The sequence below is a fragment of the Xiphias gladius genome, chromosome 24 (assembly GCF_016859285.1).
Source record: "Xiphias gladius isolate SHS-SW01 ecotype Sanya breed wild chromosome 24, ASM1685928v1, whole genome shotgun sequence".
Taxonomy (NCBI): Eukaryota; Metazoa; Chordata; class Actinopteri; order Istiophoriformes; family Xiphiidae; genus Xiphias; species Xiphias gladius.
In genome coordinates this window covers 13,211,557-13,236,291 of record NC_053423.1, presented here as the reverse complement: position 1 = coordinate 13,236,291, position 24,735 = coordinate 13,211,557, and the positions used below count along the sequence as shown (strand labels likewise).

Here is a 24,735-nt window from a genome sequence, read left to right as displayed (position 1 = left end):
AGGATAGTTGTAGTGTAGAGAGATGTACATAATGTCTCAAAGCCTTGTAGCCTTTCAACTGCATTTCATTAATATGTGAGAGATAAAGTTGGGTTGTGGGAAGAGGTGGTGTGGCTGTCAGCAGAGCCTCAGGCAATGAGGTTATGTCCTCTCTCTCCTGGGAGCCTATTAGCTACCTTTCCTCTGATTTTTTATTTATTTATTCCCCCCCCCCGCCCTTATCCCCCCCCCATCTCTCTCTTGCGCTTACCCCTCAGTCCTGCTCTCCTTCACCTCAGCACATTAAGCTAACCAGTAGTGTTTGCTGTGTGTGAAATTACACTTCCACTATAAACAGATTCAGTCAGTGCACAGGAGAAGAAATGTGAAGATTTGATGCACAGGCTTTAGAAGTCTGATTGCAGATGAGTTTGGAGATTATGGGGAGTGTCTTTTACTGCTCCTCTGGCTAGTTGCTGAGGTATTTCGGGACAGCTTGGCGTCTTCCTGATTCTTGTTAGGCCTGGCTATGAGTGAGATGTGAGACTTATTAAGCCTCCAGTAGCTCTGCGTCTAGTTTAAGAGGTTACTACCTCAGCAGAAAATCAACGCTCAAGCAACCTATGTACGGCCTGCACATGAGTCCGTGACAAGTTGGCATGATTTGGCCAGCACCCAGACCACCAGCACTGAGCTCTACAGCCCCTCCGGCCAAAATCACCCTGTGTAAAGATGTTGTCTAGAACCGTACGCTGCCGCGCCTGTAGTCAGCTATCAAGCAATCTCAGCAAACAAGGAAGTGTTTATTGTTGTGATGCATAGCAAACAGAATCAGACTAATAAGCAGCACAGAGTCCAAGTCGAGTCTTCGCTTAGACTCAATAGATGCAAGATGTTCCTGCTGCAGTCAGATCAATTCACATGCAGCCTGGCGGTGAATGTGTTCACCCCCACCCCACGTTGCCGAAAGGAGGGCCAAGCCTGAATGCCGCATCAAGATAAAACTTGTTTATCCCAGGCTTGTCAATGCTTCATAAGTCAGATGTTTTTGTTTTCCTTTTTGCTGATTTGGTGCGTGCAGTATTTTAACTGGAATGATATTCATACAGTTGATGTGGTTAATTATATAATTGAATGGGTTTAAGTAGGGATGGAGTATCCTCTTCTATATTTGTTTATTAGATTGGAGGCCAGTGATTGATAAAAGCTAAAACTTTTTGCCCTTATTTTCTGGGGGAAAAAAAAAAAAGTTACAAACTACCCACTGTCTTTGAAACCCTTTTAACAGCACAGATGTCGGATTTTTCTTTGAATAGCATGGTCAGGGTGACACTGCGCACTGCTCCAAATATGCCCTCTGTGATTTACTTGCCTTAGGAGAGACAAGGGCCCTGGCCAAGCCACTTCTCCTTCCCTGGGACAAACAGAGGACCTAGTGTTTCCCAGATGAGCGTTGGTGGATGAATGTTTTTTTTTCTTTTCTTTTTTTCCTGTCTGTTAAACAAGTATTTTCTGTCAATGTGTTTTTAAGCTCTGCATAAAGAACTAATAGTGAATAGTCCTATGTAATTGAAAATTACTCAATCAATACCTTAGCTGATAGAATATAAACTGAAATGGCGCTTACATTAGTATTCAGAGAAATGGCACATCTGACCAAAGTGTCTCATTTATTTGGGATGACTTAATCTTACACTTTGGACTGGTGTGAGAGTCTACAGATCTATTGCTCTATTTGTACTTTCACCCCTGAGTTTACTTTTGCTGGCAGTTATCCTTTTGTTCAAATCACAAATTGCTCGTGATTACTTGCCAAATGTTAAAATAAAAACCGGTAGGCCAAGTGTTATAGTAAATTGTTCAGTGTAGGCAAGAGATTACTCCTTTTGTACTTTTTGTATTCGATATTAAAATCTTATGTGACAGGTGAACAGGTGTGTCGAAAAGCCACCATCAGAAGAGATAAGATTGTCGCAACTTGTTTATTTTTTTATATTTTTGTCCATCAGGTTCATAGTCTACCGTAAAGGCTAATATGCCACATTCAGCCTCAGATGCAGTGATTTATTAATTAATTAATTAATTTATTTATTTATTGACAGGTCACATTCAAGGTTGAGGTATTGATTTCTTTATTTTGACTTTCCATTCTGAGAGAGGTTTCTGCAGTAATGGATAGGGAGCAACGGTTAGATGTCTTTCTCCCCCCGTATGAATGAACCGTCACATTAACCACAACCAGCCCCCAGCGGCAGATATTGACACCTCAGTTTAGCTCGGGCAGTGTGCAGTGACTGCAGAGAAAGCATAATCATTTATTCACCCACTAGTTTTACTGTAATCCGTTGTGCTGCAATCAAGTAGTCTAGCATTTCATCTCTTCCTGTGTGGCTAAATTTATTCTCCCCTCTCACTACTGGCACGTGAAGTGTAGTATTTTATGTTCTGTAACACTGTATGGGATGTGTGTTTTCTCTGTCTAATCACTTACAGATGTCTTTCCAAACTGTACAGTACATGTTCATAAATACTTCAGAACTTGTGTTTTGATTGACTGTTACAAATAACTACCTGCATAAGTGACAACCATCCACAGCGTTGATCTGTGTTTGCTTTGTTGAGTGACTGTTTCAAATAACTACTTGCACAAGTAATAATTATCCTCAGTGCTTATGAGTGTGAATAATAACTCCTCTCTCTGTTATGTCTTTACAGATAAATACAAATCGGCCCCCACGTCATTAGAGGTGAGTTTGACAAGAGTCTCCTTAGCTCCTCCAACATCAATTTTTAGAAAATTAGTTTTCGTTTTCAGTGAGTGCTGGTAGATGCTATTAGTGAGCAATTACACCACAAATAGGCTGATGTGGCCTCGAGGAAAAACATTTCCTCTGCCCCAGACCGATGCAAGAAGACGTTTAAACATTAACTGCTTATCAAAACTTGTGAAAAGTGTTGGTATTTTTCCTGTGTGTAGGGCCTCTTTTCTCTTTAGGAACTGGTAGAAATCTGCTCGGTGCGTTGCATCAGCACAGTCAAAATATACATTGGCCACTACTCAGCAGGCACCAATGGGATCTGCTTTTTTTGGATTTTTCCTCCTGTGTGTAGATACACATGCACAAAAATAAACTTTCGTAAACACGATCACAGCTTCCAGCACCTGCACAGAAAGTTTTTATCCATAAAAAAATCATTTTACCTATTCAAATATAGCAACATGCATGGCATCCGTTCAAGTGTTTTTCCCAGAGATTGGGATCTGAGATCTGTGATGCACTAAATGTGATTGAGTGGGAGTGAGCGCTGTACAAATTGCGCTCTCTGCTTTGTTCTGTAGTTATTGTTGTTATACATTCAAACATCAGCACCAAAACCACGTGAAGAGGACGTGTAGCCAGAGTCTGTTTGGCCAAGCAGGGTACACTGTATTATGTCGGGAGGAGAAGTCTCTCTCACGGCTTCACAGACTAATCACACAGAGAGTCCACTGTCAGCTCCGCGCAGTCAGGTCGTCTTTCGTGTTTGTCTTGTAGTCCATGTGATCACAGGCGTGCACAGTAGTGTGCGTGTTTGTGCATGGCTTAGTTGGAAATAGAATTCCTCTGCCTCAGCTGACAGTCAGAACATGGGTGATTTCTAATGGCTGAACTGTGGCTACCCAGCCTGATAGTGCTCACCACTGAATCGCCGAAATGAAAATGCTAAGCATGGGTGTTTCCTTTCCTCATACGTGAACCTTCACTCACCACCTACAGTGTCTTTGCTACTGCAGTTGATGCCGGAACGCTCCTCGCACGGTGTGTTTGTACTGTGTAACTACTAACAGGGTGTGTTCCCCTCATGGAAATATCATCTTGCACAATTGTTATATGAGTGCATTGGCGTGACAGTCCCACAGAGTTGACCATACGGCTAAACCTTGAAGACACAGCATGTGTTCAAAAAAGTATTTATTTATTTTTTTTAGTCTCATTGATATGTTGCATAAGCACAGATATAATTGCCTGTCCCCTCTCTGTTAGAGCCAGTGGCTTGTTTTTCAAAATCAGTATCTGTGCTTCTGTGTTTAGCGCTATTTAGCAAATATTAGCATGCTGACATTATCGTTCTAACTAACGATTATCAATTATCAATTAATCTGCCTATTATTTTCTCGATTCTTTGATTTTGTTCTTAAAATGTCAGAACAACAGGCCAATGAAACCTCTTAAATGTCTTGTTTTGAAACCCAAAAACAGTTTACTGTCATTTACAACCAAGAAATGTACCAAATCTGAGAACCAGCAAATGTCTGCTGAAAAATGGTTATGCGATAATCAAAATAGTTACTTATTAATTTTCTGTAGATCGATTAATCGACTAATCACTGCAGCTCCAGTTAACATGGTAAACATATCTTCTAAACATAAGCATGTAAGTGTTAGTGTTATGCACACATTAGCATGCCAAAGTTAGCATTTAGCGCAAGTACAGTTTGTTTTGTTAGACTTTTTATTTTTATTTTCTTTGTGCTTAATGTCATTTCTTGTTCTTAGGAGCTGTTTACATGAACTAGACCTGTAAATTTGACCTGCTGCTTTTCATCGACCTCATGCCATTGTGGAACTTGATTTAGTACACACAGCCACACACACACTAACACACTATTGCCCTTTTACGTGATAATTCGGAGCGATACTTTCACACTTAGTCACACTTTGGCCATCGTCCTGTGTCCCTCATGTTTTGGCCTCGGGTGTTTGTTGTGTCTCAGTCCCTAATGTAAGTGAGTCAGCCAGCTAGCCAGTTAGCTGTTATCACTCTCTCATACCTCTGTTTCTACACACTTGAGTCTTTTGGAGCTAATCACTGGCTTGTGTAGAGTTGACCCACTTTCCCTCATTAACACCGAAGAACCTGTGTTAGAATAATCATCAGTAGTGTCAAACAAGATACCGATTTGATTCTTACATCAAAACTGGTCACGCGTTAGCTTTTCCCTTGTGGTGCTCTACTGTCATCTTCGCGGTTAGCAGCAAATATTTCTTATAGGAAAAGAATTTGTGTCTGATGACGTCCACCTTCTGTTGCAGCCTAGACGACAAGCTTAACCCAGTTAGCCCTCAGTTGAAGATTAAGGTGAGATTAGTTGTAGTATCCTATTACAGGTTCTCCAGTTTGCCGGATCTGCTCAGGTCCCTGTAGCTCAATTTTGGGCCAAGACAATGAGTTTGCCAAAATCGTGCACAAGGTGAAGCCTTGGATTTTGAAATGTATCCAACCAGACTCAGTTTCAGTTTTAGGTCAGAGTTGGTCAGTAAGTGGCAATTAATCCAAGTAGTCTGCAAGTTTATTTTCTCTTACTCCAGAAAATATGGAGCCATCATAGCCCTAAGTTTGAAGTGTTGTTCACTGGCAGACCTGTTCTTTCTTGTTTTTAAAGTAAAATTCCAGGTTCAAATGGGATCGGCATCCTCTTTTCAACTCAGGTTAGATATATTTGGATGTTTGGCTCAGACTGCATATCTTTGCATGTCAGCAATGTTCAGTTGTGGCTTCCACACTGCGGCTGGTTGAACAGGGGCTACATGCGTCTGCATGTCAAGCTTCTGCGTTTAGTGTGTGTGTGTGGGGGGGGGCTGCGTGGCTGCGTGGCTCTCCCCCTTTAGGTTGTCACTGGAGGCTATGAGCTCTTGTCTCTACAAAGACCGGCTCTCGCTCATGTCAGCTCTGATGTCAGACTCCACATTTTGAGAGGAGAGAGAGATTTTTCATGTAGTTTTTAGTCGGGGTTTTTTCGGTCAGTTGTCTGCGTGCTTGTTTCGCAGATTCAGCCTCTGAGTTCAAACTGGGTCCCCTGGAGTGACTGAGTGGCACCCAGTTTGACCCCTGTACTACTGACATGTACCAGTGACCTCATTATTTTACATCCTGCTTTTGTCCTAATCACTCAATTGATTTTTGTGACACTGACAGCTTTATTTAAAAGCACCAGGGCAGCTCATATTACAGTCTCCGAGGTTATATTTCTGCATATACAGGTATATTCACAGCAAGCACAAGGGCAGTTGAATGCAATTTATTGAGTAGTCTGAACTATTTGAGTCATTGTATGCTATTTATATACACAACAGAAGAATTCATTTCCTCATTTTTTTCTGGTCCAGTCAGTCCTGAGAGATGGATCAAGTTTCAGTTTCTCAGTCGGCAAAGTTTATGAAGTTTATCAAATTTTTTTTTTTACAACAAATGTTGTGCATTATCTGCTACAAAGCCCTGGCTGGTTTTTGGAAAAAGACAAATGGGTTTGTGTGAAGGAGCCAAATTTTTCTCCTCTGTCATAAAAGCTTCCTGTCAGATTTGTGTGGTGTTCCAAGCCACTGTGGGGATTCGGACAGCATTTTAGGTCAAACTCATTAAGAGGATGATGAATAATGGCTGTAGTGGAATAAACTAAACTCTGTAGGTTTGTCCCTTTTGGAGGTTGTTTGTGGCACTTACAATAAATGTCCTGGGCACCATGTGATGCTGAAACTATTTAACCCTGAAAAAACTGATTGCTCACAGTATCACTTGTTCTCAGTGTTTTGTGAGGCAGTCTGTTTGTGAGTTTTGAATTTTCTCTCAGTCTTACCTGCATCCTCCAGCGTTCGTGCCTATATATCGTACTGATGGCTAGGAATGATGACATGACATGTAATGTCAGAAGTGACGGTTTGATCCACAGGGACATTCTCTCAGTCCTCAACAATTTCCAGTTGACTTCATAGATGAATGCAGTCTCGACAATTTCCGACCAAGAAGATGTATGAAAGATGAGCATCATGTTCTGTCCCACTATGAACGGTGACAGTGATGGTGCAGACCGGAGGAGGCAAAGCATCCGCTCCTGCGGCGGAAGACCTTTTTTAGATTTCGCTCTGGTTATGTAACTGTCTGTCCTGTGATGGCTTTGCTCTACTACTGCAGCAAATGCTGAAGGCTGCTTATCAGACTGCTTTGTGAATTCAGATGGCCACAGTGATGCCTTGGGCTGCAACTGCAAAGGCAAGAGGGTGATCGTGTTACTCTGACCCAAAACTGACGTCTGGCCAGTTTCTATAGTCTGCATGAATACAGACTCAACAGAACATAAACCAGTTTTTTTTCCTTTCTCATGTGCTTGTGTGACAGTTAATGGTGCTCTTTAACACAAACAACTCATTCTTATCCCATCTGCATACTGGTTGACTCATTGTTTGTTCCCCCATCACTCCTCTTGTTCTGTTTGGTAAGGTAGCGTATACACAAGTGAGAATATGTATATATCAATTTTTCAGCCTAGTCTTTAGTTTAAGAATTATTTTTCTTTGCAGTTGGCACACTCCCCCAGCTAGTAGCATACAGCCGTAAGGCCTAGAACCACATGAGTTGCAGCCTCACCATAGACGGCATTTATACTCATGAGTGACCAAACTCGCTCGCCTGCCTTTGTGAGATTTTTTTGGCCTGGGAGGAGACCAAACCGATGTTCTTTATTATATGCCCCTGGTTATTTTGTTTGGTCATCAAAAGACCAGTGTTTAAGTGTACAGCTTGCCCCATTTGAACTGCTTAAGTGGAAAAAAAACTACTCTTAATTTTGTGGAGTGGACACAAGGCTTTAACAAGGTCATATTCGAGGGTAAGAAAGGTCCACTTTAGGCATGAGGATGTTCTTTCTATATTCATTTGTATAATTTTATATCCATCATTTTGAAGTCTTACTATCACATAATTCATAAGCTATTTTGTACTAGTTATGCTGATGGGGAAACTAGCTCTGGCTATGACGTTCAGTATTTGACATGACCGCATCTCTTCCTTCAGGAGACTAAGGTTATTCATGAGTAACAAATTCTATTCGTATTTGTCGTTGATTCTCAAGAAGCTGCCTCTGACACCGGTCTTCACGGGAAAAGGAGATTCTCAAGTATAAAACAAGTCATTGTTGGAAAGCCGCATTTCTTATCCCAGGCGATGATGTCATGCAAGAGCTTAGTATCTTTTATTTGTTTGTGGAGCGTGAGAAAAGTTGCTTCCGCTGGAGTATAATCTGAATGGATTTAGAGATCCACATTCATGAGGATGTTTGTAGAATTCACATTATGTTTCTGAACTTTGTGGATTTAGTAAAGTGGCAAGCCTGTCTCACCACTGAAGCCGAATTTATTGTCACTGATGTTTTATTTATTTATTTATTTATTTTTTTTCTTTGACACCCCCTGTGTTTCATCCACTGTGGCTTCCACCCATCCTGGGTGGAGCCTGGTTTCAATTAATGGTTCACTACCGAACATTTCAGCCTGTGCCTGAAACCCAGCAGTGAGTTTTCTGGCTGTTTTTGCCAAGTGTTTATCCGCATACTTGTTCCTACTGCTTCCTCCTACTTGCTGCTCCCCTGCTTTGCCTCCTTGCCTCATTCCTCTGAGTCAAGTCTTCATATGAGATTATGATATGCAATTGGAAAATCAAGCTTTTTTTTTTTCCTCCTCTTTCCTGTTCCACTCGTCAGTCGGCCTGGGTACTGGCTATCAAAACTTAAGATGCTTCTTTCTCATTCCTTCTAATATAATCTCATACAGGGCTTAATGTTATTCTTTGGTAAAAGGAGATGAATGAAGTCATGAAGCTGTGGAGTGGCAGGGTGAAGATTTCCAGCCTTTACATTTATTTTTTTCCTGCCATTTTTGTCTGGACTTAACTGTACATGTGGCAAATTGAGTCCAAGCTGTCATTATTTATACTCTGGAGTGCCTAAACCACGGGTGACATAAACAAGATTATTGTACAGAGTGATTTAATTAATCATATATTGAACAATGAGGTTTTCTGTGCTAGTTACTGTTGAAATACTGGACAGTTTATTATAACCAGCCATTTCTATGTTGGCAGGGAAATTGGATTTAAACAATAACTGTTGGCTAAATCTACCCATGTCTCGCCAGTACGGAAAATGTTCCTCATTTGGAAATCTAGTCTAATATAACTGCCTCAATTGGACATGGATTCAAGAAGATTTTCCACACTTTTTAGTTAGTTTACTATACATGCTCCAATACACAGTAAACCTTTGCGGCCCATGAATGACTGTTCTGTCAGTCCAGCATTCCCTACTATCTCCGCCCATTACAGCGCATGTTGTCCTATAGATGGATTATAAGGTTACATAATAAGACGCTAAGGAGTAGGATATTTATTTTAGCGCTGGAACAGGATTATCAACTGCAAACAGAGATGGTGGATAAATGATAACAGTATAACACCACAAAATTGATCTTTTCCCAGAAAGAATAGGATCGGTAGATTAGTGTTGGGAAATTCTGAATAGCTTTTGTTACTTTTATTGTATTTGTGTCTTAATGTACTGGTATTTTATTTTTTAGGAAGACATTAAAGAGAGCAAAATAAACAGATTTATTTGATTTATCTATAGATAAGAAAACCATAATCCCATGACAGTGAATATGAATATAAACAGTGTTGTTTATTCAGTTTTATCACTTCTTTCATACACCAAATCCCACAAGTCAAAGGCCTTTGTGACTTGAACACCACTGACATCAAACCAATCAACCTCTCTGTGTCAGACATGACTGTTATAAAAACGTCTTACCTTTTCTTTATAGATCAAGCCTGTAAATCAGGTGATTCAGAACTGTGTAGTGTGTATGCACCTTAATGCAGAGGGAAGACAGCAGGACTTGTAATGATTATGACATTTGCAATTGAAAACAGGGCTGTTTTTATTAGCTCATGACAAACTGACATTTATGGATGACAAAAACAATCTTAACGAGACTAGTTCAAACATGAGGGTAGCGCTTCGACTCGTTGTGTGATGATTATTTTTGCCTGGGTTGAAGTCGAATGTGTTAAGTCAGCACCCTTCCCCTCTGTGAGCTACACTCCCATGCTCCACAGCTGGATGGTGTTCCCTGGCGCCAAACCCAACCATAGCCAGCCATGCCCTTCAGCACCAGCTTCCCCTTGTTTTTTTTTGTTTTTTTTGGACACCTCCCTTTTTCAACAATGTGGCTCCATTCCTTTCTGTATGAGAACATACAGTACAGAAATGAGTCACAGTTTAGAGCACATATTGGAGCTCTTAGCTGATCATTTCATTACTTTAACAGGCCATTTAAGAAAAAGCTTTGAGGTGTTGCTCATTGTTACTACATTTAGCCCTGCAGTGTTGCATGTTATGCCAAATATGGTAGAAAATAGCACTGGGCTATCATTGATCAAAGACATTTTAAGATGTCTAATAGATAATAGATAATTACTGAATTTCTTTGAATGATTAGTTAATTTAATAGAGAAAAAATGTAGCAGTCATTTAGAAGGACTTGCTGCTTGCTTGCTGCTCACTAAACATTTGCTGGTATTAGTGTTAGTCAGGACTAATACAGTCATTTTTTTTTAAAAGATCAGCATTGGCTGGAGTTTGTTTATAGCAAAACATTGCACTGTATTGTGGGAATGTTCTATTGTGCTCTGTAAGAACACTGTTGCACATTGGAAATACAGAAGCTTGAGTCCATCATTGTGACTGAGCTAACCACAGAGCAGCACAAAAAAATGCAATAAGGCCAGCAGTTTCTATTAAGGATAACTTGTTTGATATTATAGGAAACAAAGAAGTTCATTGTATAATACACCACTGGAAACTAAGAACAGGGATACAAGCCACAGTATCTTTTGTTGCAGGCTGAGTGAGAAGCTATTGTACTGTATGAAGGAAAATACAAATAACATAAGCATGACTAGATGCCGAAAATTACATGACTAATATTGAGGTCACAGGCAAAAAACTTCACATCCCTAGTTATTGTGATTTCAGACCTGATTATCAATTATCATATCAATTATTGACTCTCAAATAAATGGCTCAATCCACATAAAAAACATAATAAATTATTAACTAGCAAAGGCAGAATTTTCTGAAGAAAATGTATGGATGCTTGCTGCTGAAAATTTGCAATTGAAACATTTGAAGTAGCTGAAATACCGAAAGAAGTTGATGTTGAAATGGCAGTTAAAATGTTACAATAAAAGTCAATCTAAGTCTTACAGTTATAAATAATGACTGAATGACTCAGTGCACACGAAAAAGACAGTAAAAATGATGAGTTAATGACACGTTTCTAACAACGGCCTGAACAACCAATAAGTTTACTAATTGATTAAGAAGTGACCGCTCTAGACACTCAGTCGGAAACATATTGTCCGATTTTTCTCCTTCATCACTGAGCTCAGATTGCAATCATTTTCCCTTTCCTACGGATGTCTGAGGTTTCCAAAGATTGTTTCAGGTCTGCTGTCCTGTATAGAATTTTTAGCTCGTCTTACTGCCAAACACTTGTTCATTGGAGAGTAATGGTTAGATGGTTCAAGTTGTTAGGAGAGGACACATAAGTATTCAGCTGTGAACCCTGTGGCCTCGTCTCACATCTGGTTTGAGGACATGAACTGTCTTCTCGTCTGTTCAGGTGAATTGGGTTCAGCTGAAATAAGACAAGGGTGCGATGACATTGGGTTGGTTCCATGAGGATGGCTCAGTGTGCCATTAATTATAGAGCAGCAGGGCCAGAGAAAACATACGTAAAATGGAAATCTGTCAGCAGGAAAGAATATCATGTTCAGGCACATTTAACAGCAAGTAAACAAATGTAAGTAGACAGGACGAAAAATATTTTTATACCCTAGCTAAATTAGAAAAGTTGCTAATGTTGGAACAAATATATGTACTTGTCAAGCTGAAGAACATTTAAGGTTGTATAGATACTTGAATGATATTTATGAATTCATTAATTCATCAATTCACCATGCCTGCACCAAAATAAAGAACAACAAAGCAAAAAATAGCGCCGAGCAGGTATGACAGGGAATAATTGCTATAATGATGTTCCTATTCTGATTATTCTTTTTGTCCTTCATGTCTAGCTTAGAAGTAAAATCTTAACTTACTGTGCTGATATACATGGATATGTTAATCCCTTTGACTACATAACTATGACTATAAAAAGTGTTTCTGTAGAAACTCAATTAGAATTAACTCTTTTTACCCTAGTACACAATAACAATCTATCCCATCCCATTTTTCTCATTTGTACCACAGGTTATGGACTCACTGGGTGTCATGATCTACAAAGCTCTGGACTATGGCCTCAAAGCAAACGAGGAGCGTGAACTCAGCCCGCCGCTGGAGCACCTGATCGACATGATGACCAACAACGAAGCAACCGAGAGTGACCCCTGTCCTGACGAGGGCTACGAGGCCACTGAGGAGGAGGATGAGTGTGAGGAGGAGGAGGAGGAGGAGGAGGAGGAAGAGAAGCTTGTCTCTGCTACCACCAGCGGCACAGTCAGCAGCATTCGCAGTTATCGAGATATCATCCTGGTAGGTTGTTGGGTGCAAACTGATGTACATCGCATAGATTGTGAACTACGAGGAAGTGTTACATCAAGTTCTCCTTTTGCTTTTGAATATTTCCTCCTATATCCTGCATGTGTTTAAACACTGCCTGGATGTACCCAACTTTTTTTCCTTTTTCCCACGTTTTTACATCAGGTCTGTTAACGGAGCAGGGCATCCGCACATCATCATCACTCCAGCTCCAGACAGATTCCCCTGATGGGGGCCGTCATAATGTAAATTCCCTAAGTAGCTTCTGAATATGAGACTGGTAATTATAGCTGAGTAAACACGCTGGTATTTGGGGAATAGGCTTAGAAACTTTCACAGCCTGTTCCCTCCATATAATGAACCCGGTGTAGAACACAAATGTTAGGTCTGTTTGCTGCCGGTGTGGGTCTAGCCTGGCCCCTAATTCCTGCAACAATGACTCTCTTGAGTGTAAACTGCAATATGTTGATACGATGTGGCCAGATTAGATAACTACAGATTCCTGACTGACCCCCTTCCATCCTTGTACTCTGCTGCTCTGTCAGGCTGGGGCAGGTTGGGGTGATGAGGGTTCAGTGGGATGTGAAGCTGACTGAAGATGACAGAACTTGTTAGTGAAGCATTCCACTCAGACAGGAATAGTTAGATGCTGAATGTGCTGAATGGGTTTTCTGAGAGCTTAAGTGAAATGGAGTGAATTGAGGAGTGGCTATCATCCTCTTACCAAAGCTGTCAGTCTGTGGTTTGCATTGTAGTCCACCCATTTAATTTAGGATGATTGCTGGCTAAATTTCACACACAAAGAGCCATCAGCCATCAGCAAACTATGATGTTGGCATATATTGTTGTCCACCCACACTTCTGACTTAATTTTTGTAATTAATATGTTTTCCTGCTTGATAAAGACAAATGTTTTTAGCAGAAACAGTGGAAACCATCAGTACAGCGGTATTTTTAGCATGTCAGTTCATATTTCCATGACTCAGGTGTTATTTTACCTGTGACGTGGAACAAGACACTTTCCATTGAGTCAGACATTCCTGTGACTAGCCACGCTCATCAGGAGAGCACAATAATATTTAACAAAAATATGTCATTCGTCTGGTTTCCTCCTTTGTGTCGCTGGAGATAATTTGACAGCTCATCCATTACTCTGGCAGCCAGCCTTTTTTTATCATTACAATCCCAGTCAAACCATAAGGGTCAGCTCTGTGTGATGCTAGTCAGAGAATATTGTTGCCACTGGACAATCAGGTCCACACTTTTGATTGTTCTTCTTCACACACTTTAAATCTTTTTAGCCACACTAGTGGCATGGCTCTATGGACGGCTATGTTGATCTCTTCTGCTCCACTCTGGTCCAGACTGAAATATCTCAACAGCTATCGAATGGATTGCCATGACATTTTGTACAGACTTTCATGTTCTCCAGAGGGTGAAGCCTGCTGTCTTTGGTGATCCCCTGACTTTTCCTCTAGCGACAACAGGAGTTGACGTTTTTGATTTTCAGTTAAATGTGTTAACACCTATTGAATGGATTGTCATGAAATTTGGCACAAAGATTCATATCCCCTAGGGATTAATTGATATCAATTTCCCCTGATTTTCAGTCCAGTATAGTCATCAGGCCAAAATTTTGATTTGACCAATGATTTGGTTTATGACCGAAATTAATGATATTCCCATTCGCCCTAAGGTATACTTTGTGTTTAGCGCTAAATATCAAATGTTAGAATGATAACATACTAAACTAAGATGAAAATAGTAGATGTTATACCCGTTAAACCTTAGCATGTTAGCATTGCGCCTGAAGCACTACTGTGCCTGAGCCGCTAGTCTAGGTTTTAGACCCTTAATCTTGTTGGTACATGATTTGGGGTTTGCGGAAAATTTTAAGTCAATTATTTTAACAGATGGAAATGAAAACCTATAGCAGCTTTGTAGTTGAGTCTAACGCGGTCGTATTTCCATAAAACTTGGACTAAATCATAGAATGTGTATTACTTTTTGGTTTTAGTTTTCCTTTTAGATTACAGGTATGTGTCAGAAAACTGCAGACTGAAAATGACTCATAAGTTCATTTGTAGCTTCTTTTTTTGTTTTTTTTTGGTAATTACGTTATGTTATATAAATAATTGGTGACAAAAAAGGCTCATCTTGTTGTATGAGATATCTGTATACACCAGTATGCAAGATACTAATAGGGGCATTTTATGTTGGCCATGTTTCTTTAATGTTTATTCCATAAGTAACAATAAACTGTATTTAAACATATAACCCATTCCTTCCCTTGTCTTCTCTACAGCTTTGTTCTTCCCACCTGCCCAGCCCGTCAGACGCTCCCAGTCATTACCAGGCTGTGTGTCGCGCGCTCTATGCCGAGACCAGGGAACTGCGCACCTTTCTGGAAAAGATCAAGAGTGCCAAGGAGGTAAGAAACTCTAGCATCTGACATCTGCGAGTTATTGATAAATCTGTTGAGGATAAGTCGCCATCAAGCAGAAACACAAACCATTCTATCTGCTCAGCAACTTGAATCTTTCTTTCCTTCACCATAACAATTGATAATATTCTGACATATGAAGTGAATCATCACCACCTATTTAAGAAATAATGAGTAACTTCTGCGCTCGCTTTTAATAAATGTCACTCATCCATATTCCCAAAGTTGGGCAATTTTGTCCATGAGTGGCAATTAGAATGTCGGACCCATTATCGCCTGCGAAAGAAAGTGAAAGCGATAAGGAAAAGTGTCTTTTAAAGGCACAGCACAGAAAAAAGGATATGACAAATTACAAACTCTCTTGTCCTTTGGGTTTACCACTCTGCCTTGGTAAGTGGATTTACTGTGTGGAATTCAGCTGGTTGAATTAGCATCTGTTGGACCAACAGGATTTCTATTGCTGGGAGAAGAAAATAGCCCGGAGACGGCACAATAACAACAAAACAGCCCACAAAGCTGTAATGGTCCAGCAGATGGACTGAGACTGTGTGCGTGTCGCTGTCTGGCCCCCTCCTCGGGCCAGCAGAGAACTAAGCATGACCTCAGACTGCATGGACACGATCTGGCATCAGTATGCTAGCTAACCGGCAAATTGATTTCTGTAAATGGAGCATTAGTACTGGAGTAACGGAGTATGATTAGTGAGAGATTCCCTATAGAGCTCGTGCTTCTTGGAGACAGATTGTTTTAGACTATTAACCAGCTGTAAACCACGATGTGCTTGAGTTCACTTTTTTTAAATTGAGATGATCAATTAAAAATCATTAGCATGAGAAAATACCATTACAGAAATGCACCATGGAAGGTATAAGCAGCTTGAGCTGCCCCAGATATTACAGTTTGGTGTATAGCCTAATTTCAGAAATGAATGTTGTTACTGCAATTAGTCTTAGCAGTTAATGGTACAAAATATGAACTGGAAGAAAGTCAGTGGATGATGTGGCTATTTTGTGTGTACAGGTGTAATGTGTTGTGCATAGACCCAATTCTTATGACCGTTAAAAACATTGTATTATAGTTTAAATTGCACCGGACCGTATTTATAAAATACATAATTTTTTAATGAACAACCTTTTTATAAAGAATGTACGTTTAAAAAAAAGTGCATCATAGAGCTTGTGGGAAAACATTCACCGTACGTAAGTCATGCCTTTGAAATAGACATCAAATGAAATTATTGCACACGTTCTAATTAGCTTTTGTTTGCCCTGATTGAATTGCGGTTTAGACAAGATGTGACCACATGACTTACTCCATCGCTTGGAGCGTAGCTTTACTCTACGGTATTTACACACTGGCTGAGACATCTGCAGGAGGCATGCATGCAGATAATCATATGTAATACACAGTTATAGAATCTAGTGGAACAGTATTACAGTGATGTAAGGAGCTTACAGGAGGGGACCACCAGGCCACAGGGGCCTCTTTGCACTTTCTGTAGCATCGAATGCCACCGGATAGTTGCTAATAAGTAACCATACACAGTACCGCACATCACACACGCTTACAAATTAGGTGGATAGTCAGTGAGTCTGTCTTTCATTTTCTTTCTTGCACTTGTATTTTTGCCATTTTCTGTCAGTGTACATCAGTTTTTTTCTCCTTTGGTCCCCCCTTCTTTCCTGCCAGTTTAGAAATACACAGAAACCCTCTTTTTTATGAAAAGTGTCAGTAAGAGGAAAGTTAAATGTGTAAAATGAAAATGGTTTAAGATACATTGGCAGCAGTAGCATCTTTATGATATTAGAGGAGAACGGACAGATCAGCAGAAAAAACATTATTCGTTGGTAGAGGGAATGTGTCTCAGCAATAAACACGGGTGTGGATAAACAGATGTGAAGATGATAAGAAGCAAAGCAGCTGTCAGCAGAGGGCCCTTAAGGCGGTCCTTCTTTGATCTTAAAGTCTGACATTGAGTGACATCATGGATAATGTTTGATTCAATTTATGGTTAACCTGAACTGAACTTGAGACAAGAGCCTTTTGTTTCTGAAATAGATTTGTTTATGTGATTTGAAGACGAGAAAAACTGTGTTCCTCATTCCAGTCTGGGTAGCTACTTTTTTCTTCCCTCGGTCAGTACATATTTAGTCTTCAGTAGAAAAACAAATGAACAGAAAAGACAATGTGACACCATGTTTAAAATACATCCAGCAAAGTACTTGTTAATCATGTCCAGGATTGCCACAGGAGACTGACTTAGACTCTAAAGAAAAGGATGCACATCTCCAGTACGTCAGCAAGGAGGGTGACTTGACGTTTGAAACAGTCAGCTACAACTGATTCAGCAGACACACATTAATAGCAGTTATTAGTTGGCTATTGACGTCTTTGTTTCCCCTCTAGTACTACACTGTCGATATAGGATGAGACGGATATCGACATGCTCATGTGATACAACATCCATCGATTAATTAACCAGACTGCTATAACAATATGGGCAGTTTGCCAGTGACCTTAACTTAATTACAGCCAGTACTGTAAATGCAGTGGTACACTGCATATCATGACATTAGAGAACAGTTTTTAATTTCTTTCCCTTTTTTCCCCTCCCCTTTTTAATGTTCTCCCTGTCCCTTTTCTTGGCTAGAACCTACGGAGAATGGAAGGGGAGACTCGGGAGGAACCTGTTAAAGACCTCAATGAGCTGCAGAATGCAGACTGGGTAAGACCGATATCTACTTTACTACACCGGGCACCACTAGATTTAACCATGTGACCCTGTGTTGGTAATTACCTAACTCTTGCATGCATGTGTTCTGAATATAACTGCAACAAGAACCATTTTTATCCCCACTAGGCACGGTTCTGGGTGCAGGTGATGCGGGACCTACGAAATGGTGTGAAGTTGAAGAAGGTTCAGGAACGCCAGTACAACCCACTGCCCATTGAATACCAGCTCACGCCCTACGAAATGCTGATGGATGACATCCGCTCCAAACGTTACAAGCTGCGAAAAGTTATGGTGAGAATTTCACCGCCCTGCCCAGGCCTACCATAAGCATTTATTTCTTTTTAGCTGTCTTCTCTGTGTCTGTAAAAAGCCAGGGTCAAAATGTTACAGTAAGATTATTCTTTTGCATTGTGCTTAATTCCTCTTGTGTGTGTGAAATTGAAATGTCAGATGGCTGTTAATGGCCTCAAGTGCATGTATTTTATTTTATTTATTCATTTAATTTTTTGATCATGATTCATGTCAAATTTAACGATGTCATCCCAGGTAAATGGAGACATCCCTCCAAGGTTAAAGAAGAGTGCGCATGAAATTATTCTCGAGTTCATCAGGTCACGGCCTCCTCTCAACCCGGTGAGTAGTACACAACACGGTGCCGGTAATCTGTCAGAAGATACTTTCCCCATTGGTGCAATATCAAGCCTTCAGTATTTAAGTTTGAATGGAAGTAAACTTAGTTTTATTCTATAAGGCATTCAGTATACATTAGCGACATCTCATGTATTTCCAAGCAAGATTTCAGTATGGCATCATTTAGAGATTGACTGACATGATAATCATCAACCAAATTTAACCGCCGTGAAAACACTTAGTCAGTGCAATCAGTATTCATAATCAGTGTTTTCAGTCGTTCTATTAGTACACTGGCATCCACATTAGATGCCAAATAACTGGGTGTGAATACTGGGAACATGATGGCACATGCGTGTCCATCATCACGTGCTGGTATTAAAAAAAGTGATAAACAGAATTGTTAGATGACTTAATGCAGTTACAAAACACGCAGTCTTTCTGGGGAGGTGTGAGGGGAAACGCTGCTTTGGTCTCCATGGTGATGGCAGTCAAGCGCTCACTCCTGTGGCTGTCATGACAGGTCTCAGCCCGTAAACTGAAACCCCACCCTCCCCGACCTCGCAGCCTCCACGAGCGCCTGCTTGAGGACATCAAAGCTGAAAGGAAGCTCAGGCCGGTCTCGCCGGACATGATCCGCAGAAGCCGTCTGGGTGAGACACTGACACAGACATGATGATGTTTATATCCTAGCACTCATGCACAACTGATCATTAAATGAAAATAGCTGTGCAACACTCGCCTGGACAGACAGGACTCGGTGTTCAGACTGCCAAACTAAACCCTTTTGCTCTTTCTGAAGACATTCTTCGGTTGTTTCTAATCTGACTGTGTGTGGCTGTTAACTTAATGCATGGCTGCTCTTTACAAATTTTCACTCCGGAGAAAAACCATCAACCGTGACCTAATCATTCTTAACCGCACCCATCATGATTACTCTAACAGCTCTCTTCCCACTTTGATGTGTTCGCTTAATCAGAAGTGTCATAGTGTTTAAACAAGGATGACTTTGACTGCAGCTGTGATCCCTCAGTTGTTTGCTAGACCGGCACTGCTGAAGTAACTGTTTTGGTTGCTGTGAACCAAGTGCAAATGTGAACTTGGGCTGATGATTACTGTTTTAACTTCACTGACATTTCTGTTAATATAATTCTGTAATGTAATGCTGCCTTTTTGTTTCCTTTATAAAACCCAGCAGCACATAAGAAGTAATTTTAGTATGTAGTATTCATAATTAGTCCATATGAGATAATGTTTTAAACCATTAAAGTCTGTAATCAGATAAAAATAGCAAATATTTTGCAAGTCAGTACCATACAGTGCTTCTATGCGGTACACACAGCACGCCTTTTGTTGGTGGCCTTAGGAGGCGGCCATAACATAAAGCAGCTGTTGCATAATCGTAAAGAATGGCAGGCTGTACTGGTAGTCTGAAACACTTACTCTTTATAATCTGCGATTATAAAGAGTAAATTATCTTTTAAGGAACAGTCTATTTTTGTGAATTACATGTTTTATAAAAACTTTTGATGTATTGACTTCACCATCCATTTTAACTCTCATGGATTTCTTTTTCTCCTTTTTGCCTGCATTTCCATTTTTTCAAACATGGGCATATCTGTCAGTCATGCGACCTCTTAGCATGTCCTACAGTTTTGACTCATCAGGTAAAGATAAACATAACCTGTCGTGTTCCTGTTGTTGTTCCTTGTGTTTCATTCCAGGCTATTTTTTGGGGTTAGCACTTGCTTCTCCCCGATTTAAACACACACACACCTTGTTTTTTATTTCATGCTTGTGTCACTTACTGGCTGTTATGATACACACACCGACTCTATCCAAAGAAAAGATCGATCAGCACAGTGCAACTTAATCTCAGATCTCAGGCTGTGTGAAACTGTAATCTTGGTTTTACTCAAAGGTTTTTCCTGGGATAATGTCAGGGCCTTCCTAGAGGCAAAATATAAGCATATTGCTTCTGTATTTTAGGTATGTAGGTATGTTATGAATGGTGTAAATTTAACAATGTTTGAAATGCCCAGGGTATAGTCGCTACTCACAGTCAGTATCTGTGGTCTAGGTGATGAGGGATGGCCATTGAAGCAGAGCCAGTAGAGTGAGATTGCAGATCATCACTCTCTGCAGCCAGCCTGCCCCGCTTGTCACCCTAATCCGCTCTCACTGTGGAATATGAAAAATTACGTAACGCTGGTGTCAGCAGCCCACCTCAGATAAATAGTTGAATGGCAGATGATAGTCTGAATGTAGCACTGCAGTTCTCAGGACGACCATAATCCAGATGGACGTGCGGGAATAATATTTGCTTGTGCTGCGGCTCATCACCTTTCTTTGCTCCCCTGGTACTTCCCTTCACTCCCCTCTCCCTCTGTGCTTTCCAGCTCTGCACAAAGCATCTATGTGTGAGTGTAGCCCCCTCAGTTCACACCTGGTCTGACAGATGCTTGTTGCTGTCATACCCTCCCTGTGGTACCAGTCTGGTGTTAGGCATGAAAATATTAATGTGCGTGGTCCCGCTGAAGGCTGTATTCTCATAAATCCTTTACAGGCGCAGGGAAAAGCATCAGCACCCCTCAGGACTTGTTCCGAAGCTCAGGTAAAGCACACATGAAGTGATCTCTCATAGTATAAAGCCAGCATTAGTGGTGTGATCTGTTGTTTTTGCAGATACTTTTTGGTCTTTTCAACGAAATACACTTTGCCCTTCTGGTTTGCTTCATTTAGTCAAAACGACTGAGGAGAAGATCTGTAACATTAGCAAGTGGAGTTGCAAGTTGTCTTGTGGTCTGCGTATACTGAATCTGTTGTATCATAAGTACAATACAAAGACACCCATAGCTTACGCAGGAGGCACGATGGCCAGCCTTTTAAGATAAGGAGACAGTGCATGATATGATTAATGGTTCACTTGTGGAAGCAAAATCGTCTTCAGTTTGACAAAAGCTGTCATCATCTCCTCTTGAGTGACTGTTCTATCTTTGACCCAACAGATACTCCTGATGCCCCCAGGAAGTTGGCTGTCAGCACCCAATCTCTGGCCAGTGGCACCGCGGGACCCAGTCAAGGTGGAGTGCAGCCGCTTAGCCAGAGGAAGAGGCTGCTCAGGGCGCCCACGCTGGCCGAGCTGGACAGCTCCGAATCTGATGTAAGCTGCTGGCTGTGCTCATAAGATGATCATCCCCTTATTGTGACAACTTCTTTTATTAAGTGCTTGGAAAGAGAAAGTCTAAACGGTTTAGTTACATAATAAAGGTCATATTGTAATTTAGCAGCTTTAAAAATATTGATACAGTATCTGCTGTATAACTAAAGTAAAAGAAAATCAAATGACACTTGGTACATAAATGATCATGTTACAAATCATTTTGGTGTTTGTTATTTTAGAAGACATGAATCATGAATTTTCCAGATATGTAAATTGAGGCTGCCCAAATTGGCTTATTTTAACAGGCTTTTCAAAAATACTGCTGAAACTATCTCTCAGACAACCAGCTTGTTAATAATTCTTGGGAAAATTGGACTAGATTCGTTTTGTTATGTAGTAATCAAAGTAGTTTGAAGCTATCAGTATCTCATGACTAAATGTGTGTGTAATCCTCGGGGTGATAGGAGGAGCCTACGCGGAGCAGCTCCAGTATGTCCACATCTTTGATGGAGGACACGTCACCCGAGTCTGTCATAGGGAAGAAGGGTAAGAGATTACCTTGAATATACTGTAACATGCTTTATTATGGTCTACTGTTTGCCAAAGCTTTGCCAATGTTCACTCCTCAGCTGCCTTTTCATGCACTCCTCTTTGTTTGCCCTATGTCTCCAGCTCCTCCAAAGTTCCTGCCTGTCTCCACCACCCCACAGCCAGACAAGCGACAGTCTCCACAGAGGCGGCACTCTATCGAGAAGGAGGCACCCACTAGTGTCCAACCCTTTGTACCTCCATCCAAACAGAGCTCCAAGTCTTTGGTAGGTTAACTATGGGAACTGTTTCTATCGGATTAACCATCAGGGCCTGAAAAAATGAATGCTTCATGACAAATCTTAAATCTCCCACATTGCATCACAGACATAACAGTTGCAAATCATAATTAAGCTGGTATATGACACTCTTTATTCTTATAATTAAAACTATTCTCTACTCTGATCAGTCAATTCTACAACAATCTGTACAGTAATAAAATTTAACTAAATACAAAGCAGAATATGTGTGGATGGGAATTGCAGAGTTGAATCATAAATATGGACATCACATATGAATTGAATGAATGCAGCCCATTACTGTTGTTACATCTGCCAACAACACCGCACACCAATACACGTCTGTTGAATTTACTCCCGTCCTGTGACTGCTAACTTGTTTGCCATGAAGTCATTGGTTCTCTGAGTAACGCTGTGCTGGTCGTATGATTCTAGTGAGGTTGATGGATGTAATTGAAACCACAGGACAGGCCGCTTTAGATGGAATTGGTGCATTTGCACCACTTTCTAGTTTAATGGCAGACCTCTGGCGCTGAACCAGAAGCCCTATTTACAACCAGCAGAAAGTCGTCACATCAGGAGATTTCACTTAAACCATTGGAGGGGACAGTTCTCACGGGCATAACTTGATATTTAAAGTTTTACACTACATTTTCATAGCATCTCATAATTAAAACTAGAAAATGTGCTCAGTAAGATAACATTAGATAACACTTTATTGTCCATTCACAAGGGAATTTGTCTTGCATTTACATACTCCAGCAATCACTCACCATTGCAGACCTTCAGCAAGACCAATGTCAAACAACACACACCAGACTTCAGAGGAAAAAATTCAAATTCATAGTGAATGATCCACATCCGCCCCAAAATTAAATGGGTTCTTCCCTGGCCCATGCGCCAAGTTCAGTGCAGATTTGTTCAGCGGTTTTTGCGTAATCCTGCTGGCAAATAAACCAACAAACAAACACACGGATGATTACTTAACCTCCTTGGCAGAGGTAATTAGTGACCATTTCTCCTGCATTGCTATTTTAAACATGATCCAGAGTAAAGTTAATTTTGAGTACCACTGCTCTTATGTAATTTATTTAACTTTATCACTCCAATAATGCTGATGATTCACATTAAAACACCCTGTCTTGCCTCTAAAAAATGAGAATTTTTATACAAATCTTTGACAGTTCGAGGTAATCCAAATATACCATTTACAGTTTTCTAGTCACCCTTTTAATGATGAAATCGATGAGTTTTTTTTTTTTATCAGAAGCCATGTTTCTTTTCATTTCCTCTCCCCTTTTTTTTGATACAGGCACATGCCCAAGCATGCCTTGCCTTTCACATAGATACTGGGAGTTGAGCTTCTCTGGTAGATGTAAAAGAGTAAGATTTTTGTTGCAGCTCCCCTCCCCTTGTGGTGCTCACATTAAATCTCATTAACGTGTTTACAATGGTTGGCTTTCTTGTCCCAAAGACTTACTTACAGTCATTTTCTATTTTGTATAATGCTGCAGCTGATGGCGGACCCCAGCGCCAAGGTAACTTGGTCCAAATCCTGGCTATCCATCCCCATCCTTTTTTTTGTTTTTTTTGTTTTTGTTTAAAGTTTTGTTTATTTTATGCATATCTTTTAACTTACAAAAGAGGAACAAGTTAGGGGGCACAGAAGAAAGAAGATTTTGGGAAAAACTAGCAGGGATGTGTAATATGTAGCTCTGCACCATCAGTAGACACCAGCTGGAATCTCTGGTGTCCATGAAGGAGCAGAAAAAAAATTAAATCATGAGATGAAGGCTACCATCTTCTCTCTTCCTTTTCAGACAGATGCTGTAAGATGATTTTTCAATCATGAGACTCGCTGTTACGAAGTTCTGCTGTTATGAAATCAAATTTCATGTCACGTGCAGTATGAAATGAAATAAGTTAAATAATGGTATGTGCTCACGCAGGGAGTGAGTTTATGTAATAATGTATGAATTATAATACAGATGTTTTCCTAAAGAACTGTAGTAAACCTTGTCTATTTATGTAGATTTTTATTAAGTGTCGCACAAATTTGGCTGTAAATAATGATGTAACTGAGAGTCTCTCAAAAATATCCTCTAATAAGCTCATGGAGTTCTTGTATTAAATTTTATGAAGAGCACTGAATGTGATTAGCTTGTTTGAACATAAGGTCCTACTTCTGTTTGAATTTCCTGTTCCCTCTGTCTGCTGGTCAGGTGGAAGCTGTCAGTGGTGCTCAGGGCACGGTATGTCACTGTTACTGCATTTCATTAAATGACATTATCCAAAGCCCATAACACTGTGTGGGGAACCCCACCAGAATATACCGTATAATTCAAAGAAGACAAAAGTTGAGAAAGAATCTGTGAACATTTACAACAGAGGCTCACATGTTCTAATGCTAGCTAACTGAGTGTAAATGATTAATAAAAGTAAAGCTCTCTGAGCAATGTTTTTTTTACTTCTGTCAAGTTTGACTTTGGCTGCATTGAGTTGAGACAAATGCTGAAAATTTTGAAAAGGCTCCCGGCTATGTCAAATCTC

At 40.4% G+C, this 24,735-nt stretch overlaps 1 protein-coding gene across 5 annotated transcripts in view; it reads left to right on the top strand.

Moving 5' to 3' along the window:
* Positions 1-24,735, top strand: part of spire1a (spire-type actin nucleation factor 1a) — a 30,796-nt gene that overhangs the window by 2,119 nt on the left and 3,942 nt on the right. For 2 of the 5 annotated variants that reach the window (XM_040121741.1, XM_040121737.1), the window contains exons 2-13: positions 2,695-2,726; positions 12,101-12,382; positions 14,694-14,819; positions 17,482-17,556; positions 17,692-17,856; positions 18,112-18,198; positions 18,719-18,848; positions 20,762-20,809; positions 21,204-21,358; positions 21,823-21,904; positions 22,031-22,173; positions 24,408-24,437. In XM_040121741.1, the coding sequence (XP_039977675.1) occupies positions 2,695-2,726; positions 12,101-12,382; positions 14,694-14,819; positions 17,482-17,556; positions 17,692-17,856; positions 18,112-18,198; positions 18,719-18,848; positions 20,762-20,809; positions 21,204-21,358; positions 21,823-21,904; positions 22,031-22,173; positions 24,408-24,437 (1,355 nt within the window). The remainder of the gene's footprint in view (positions 1-2,694; positions 2,727-12,100; positions 12,383-14,693; positions 14,820-17,481; positions 17,557-17,691; positions 17,857-18,111; positions 18,199-18,718; positions 18,849-20,761; positions 20,810-21,203; positions 21,359-21,822; positions 21,905-22,030; positions 22,174-24,407; positions 24,438-24,735) is intronic. The other 3 variants (XM_040121738.1, XM_040121739.1, XM_040121740.1) reach the window with 3 other exon arrangements.